The sequence below is a fragment of the Lathyrus oleraceus genome, chromosome 7 (genome assembly GCF_024323335.1).
Source record: "Lathyrus oleraceus cultivar Zhongwan6 chromosome 7, CAAS_Psat_ZW6_1.0, whole genome shotgun sequence".
Lineage (NCBI taxonomy): Eukaryota > Viridiplantae > Streptophyta > Magnoliopsida > Fabales > Fabaceae > Lathyrus > Lathyrus oleraceus.
In genome coordinates this window covers 272,761,613-272,766,148 of record NC_066585.1, presented here as the reverse complement: position 1 = coordinate 272,766,148, position 4,536 = coordinate 272,761,613, and the positions used below count along the sequence as shown (strand labels likewise).

General features: G+C 31.6%; 1 protein-coding gene across 1 annotated transcript; it reads left to right on the top strand.

Annotated features, from left to right (window-relative positions):
* Window positions 1–2,209, top strand: LOC127105064 (ATP-dependent Clp protease proteolytic subunit 2, mitochondrial). Its single transcript, XM_051042229.1, has 2 exons — window positions 1–429; window positions 1,532–2,209. The coding sequence occupies exons 1-2, from the start codon at window positions 117–119 to the stop codon at window positions 1,948–1,950; spliced, it is 732 nt and encodes a 243-aa protein (XP_050898186.1). The 5' UTR covers window positions 1–116; the 3' UTR covers window positions 1,951–2,209.
* The last annotated feature ends 2,327 nt before the right edge of the window (window positions 2,210–4,536 follow it).

The window sequence follows — 4,536 nt, the reverse complement described above, 5'->3', positions numbered from 1 at the left end:
AAATGAGAGAGTAGCGAAAACCTCTCTGTTGTGGCGTGTCAGGTTCACTCTTTTGGTAAGACAAAGCCCTAATCACAAAACGAAAAAAAAAAACCCAATCTCAGTGACAAAGCACCATGAGAGGCTTATTGGGAACAACAAGATCACTCGCCACCAAATTCTTGTTCAACGGAACAAACCCTGAATTCCCACCATGCAGAAATCGAGCCTACAGTTTGATCCCAATGGTCATCGAAACCTCTTCCAGAGGTGAAAGAGCCTACGATATCTTCTCTCGTCTTCTCAAGGAACGCATCATTTGCATCAATGGACCCATCTCTGACGACACCTCTCATGTCGTTGTTGCTCAGCTTTTGTTTCTTGAATCTGAAAACCCTTCCAAGCCTATCAACATGTACCTCAATTCCCCTGGTGGTGCCGTTACTGCAGGTACTAATTAATAACATCAATTATCATTTTTTGATTGCATGCATCTCCTAAAAATCTCATTTTTTAATTACCCATTTTGTTGTATCACAATAACCCCCTAATTATCAATCCCTTCATGTGAAAAAATCTGTTTTTTTGTCCTGAGATTTACTTTGGAGTCTGTTTGGATAAGCAACTTAATTAACCATGTTGAAAGTCGCACATTGGATGAGATATAAGATGAGACGTCTCTCACTCTATAAGTTAGTTTTGTAGGATTGATTTAGGCTAAATTCATGTTATAATAAAGTGCTTATCATGTAAGTGGTTATGTATTTCTAAAATCAAAACAAAAGAGTAGGCAAATTGTTTTCAGATATGCTATAAGTTGTTTTGAGAATGTCACTGAGAGCTCATCAAAATTAGCTTAAAACAACTTATTGATGTGTCATAAAATGATTTTAAGACCACTGTAACACTCTCACATGTTCTTATGTTAGTAGATATGCCGAAATAATCTATTCATAGGTCAATCCAACTGCAATCTTGATGTTTACAAGTTATGAATCATTTTGGAGAATAGTGCTTGTATGTTAAAAGACCGGGGGTTATGGTCTGAGCTAAGGGTTGAAAGAGTTAAAAGACCGGAGTTCAAAGAGAAAACACTAGTAACATACTAAAAGCTAATATACTAACATTTGCTTATCCTAAGAAAAAACGCATAAGCACTTATTTATTTCTATATCAAAACAAAATCCAGGGAAATTGTTTTCATACAAGTTATAAATTGTTTTCATAAGGTATCAGGAAAAGGTTATTAAAGTTAGCTGAAAACAACTTATCAGCGCGTCTTAAGTTGTTACTTTAAAACCGTTCAAACACTCACAAGAGTGTGTGTGTGTGTATATATATGCTTGTAGATAAAGCTAAATAAAGTATTCAGAAATCAATCCAAACGCAAATCTAACAAGTTCTGTATCTTTTGGAGGAATAGTGTTTATATTCAAGTTCATTATGAATGAATGAATGAATGAGTGAATAACTAATTGACTTATTGTCTTATAATTACCAAACTGTTGAGTTGGATAGTGATACAATTGATGTCTGGTTGTAATGTGTGTAGGGCTTGCAATTTATGATACTATGCAGTACATTCGGTCTCCGATCAACACAATGTGTTTGGGGCAGGCTGCGTCCATGGCTTCTCTCCTGTTGAGTGCGGGTGCCAAGGGTCAGAGGCGTTCTCTTCCGAATGCTACAATCATGATTCACCAGCCTTCTGGTGGATTCAGTGGCCAGGCAAAGGATATTGAAATTCATTCCGATCAGATTAAAAAAGTCTCGAAAGCGCTGAATGAGTTGTACGTCAAGCACACAGGCAAAACGCTTAAAGAAATTGAGAAGGATATGGATAGAGATCATTTTATGACTGCCGAAGAGGCAAAGGTGTTTGGGATTATTGATGAGGTTATTGATCAGAGACCTATGACTTTGGTTTCTGATGCTGTTGGCGATGAAGGCAAAGATAAAGATTCAAATTAGAATTGGAGGGTAAGGTTTCTTTGAAGAATCCTTACTTTTGAAATGTTTTCCTGCCACCTTAGGCATTAGTTGCAGTTGGTATAATTTTATCAACTGGACATAATCTTTGTAAGTTTCAGTTATTAGATTTTACAATTAAGCTTCAGTCTTTCTTCTCAATTCGGTTTTATTGGCATATTTTTATCATACAGATTTTGAGCTTATAAGTACCCTTATCTTGAAGTTGCTAATTATTCATAATAATGTAAGATGAATCTTTCAGTAAGTATGTCTAATAGTATTTATCCGATTGCTAAATCATGTGCGAAAGTAATGCTTTATATCTTTTGAGTTTGGTACTTGAAGCTCTCTTAGTTCCTAGTTCTTTGTATACTTCAATCCTATGAATAGCATCATCTTAGCTCACTTTCTGATGTCAATTCAGACAGAAAATGTGGACAAAATATATATTTTTGACTGATTGAACAATATATAATCTTCGTGATTCGAAAATGCTTTTTTTGGTGAAGAATTTGAAACTAGTAAGGGCACCATGAGTTTCTCAATAACCCCTTTATATGCTTAAATCTCTGTCAAAATACATTACCGGAAAGATTCTTCAGTTGACAGAAAAAACTACACTATCAGAATCCTTCCGGTAAATCCCCTTGGTTTTAAGGGGTGGATTGGGAAACTTCCTGAAGTAAATGATGAAGTAGAACAGTTTGGGGCATGGTCTTCTAATGAGTTTTAGTGCAGCTTATAGCATTTTACATTTTTATTTTCTTTCTGAATTTATCTTTTCCAGATCTTAAAATCCAGGTGCTCCAAATTTATGTTCATAGAAATAATTTTAAAATACACAACTAGATTTTGCAGTCAGAACTAGAGGTGTCAAAAAGAGCCATAAATAAAAAAGTCTCAATAATTCGGCCTTCTACTGCTCCATTTTTATAGGTCCTCATTTTTATAGGTCGCCTGCTAATTCAATAATTTTTTGGCTCCTCATATTTTTGTTTTTTAAGGGATCCAAGTGAATCGTCAAAATATAACTTGTTTGAAACAATTTTTTTTAAATATATATTTTTGAAACAAATTTTTGTCGTTTTTTTCGAAAATGAAAAAAAAAATTGCTAATTTTTTTAAACAATAAACAAAATTTTGAAAATAAAAAAATTCATTTGTTTTTTGAAAATATAAAAATCAAATTTTTTTAAAATAAAAATAGATGATTTTTTTGAAAATATTAAAAAAATTGATTTTTGAAAAAAATAATTGATTTTTTTGACAAAAAGTAAATTTTTTCGAAAATAAGAAAAATCGACTTTTTTCAAAAATAGAAAAAAAAATCTAATTTTTCCAAAAAAAAAAGTCGATTTTTTTTGAAAAATTAAATCGATTTTTATAAATAAAAAAAATCAATTTTATTTGAAATTAAATCAATTTTTTTAAAATAAAAAAGACAATTTTTTTCAAAAAGAAACAAAGTTGATTTTTTGAAAAAAAAAAGTTAATTTTTTTCTTTAAAAAATAATAGGGTCATAAGGTTTTACTTGAATTGTAAGAATATTTAGTTTAGGGGCCTATATATTTTGGGACTCATTTATTTTTAAAATTTTGAATCCCCTATATTTTTTTTGGGGTCTTAAAAGTTAGACTCAGACCCTCTAAATTTACAGCTCTAATTAAAATATAGAAATAACATAGCATTAATCAATTAAACTAGTAGCATTCTCGAAAATGACATGATTTCTAAAATTGTCGAGAGACGAATCAAACTAGCCTCAATAAGAAGAACATATATGACCAACATAATGCCTAATCCGATTATATTTTTTTTAATAAGACAATATATTGAAAAGGGAAAGATGATACAACAAAAAGGGGCATAAGAACCCAACAAAATTAAAAAGAATCTAAAAAAAAAGGGACACAAAATCAATTATTTACAAAATCACATCTAATTTCAATAGGGATTAAGTCAAAAATCATTTTAGAATTGGTGTTGATACATATATTTATAGGGATGGTAATTTGACTCATCCCTATAGGTTACCTGCAAAAATTATCCACAACGGATAGGATAAAAACCTGCAAAATAGGTACGAGCATGGACACGGACAATTACCCATTAAAATACATTGGTATGGGCACGAGTACGAGTACTTTAGTACCTACCACATACTCGCACTATATATATTTATATATTTTATATTTATTATTATAAACACATATATGTTTATCAATTTTATTGTATACATATGTATTAAACTTGTATGCATTTCAATATAAGTGTTTGTTTATTTGTTAACTCAACAATAACATCTTTGAATTATTTTTTACATTTTCAAAAACTTAAAATGACATGATAAATTATAATTGATCGATAATGTTTTATCAGAAATGCGGGTAAATGGGTACGGGTACGGGTATGAGTACTTAACTATCCATAAAGTATGTGCAAGGGTACAAAGGTTGGTGCCCACACGGGTATGAGCTCGGGTACGAAGATTTTTTCAAACTGCGGATATGGGGACGGTCACTATAGTACCCTTCCCAAACCCTACCCATTGTCATCCCTATATATTTGCAAAAAAGTTTTGGCAC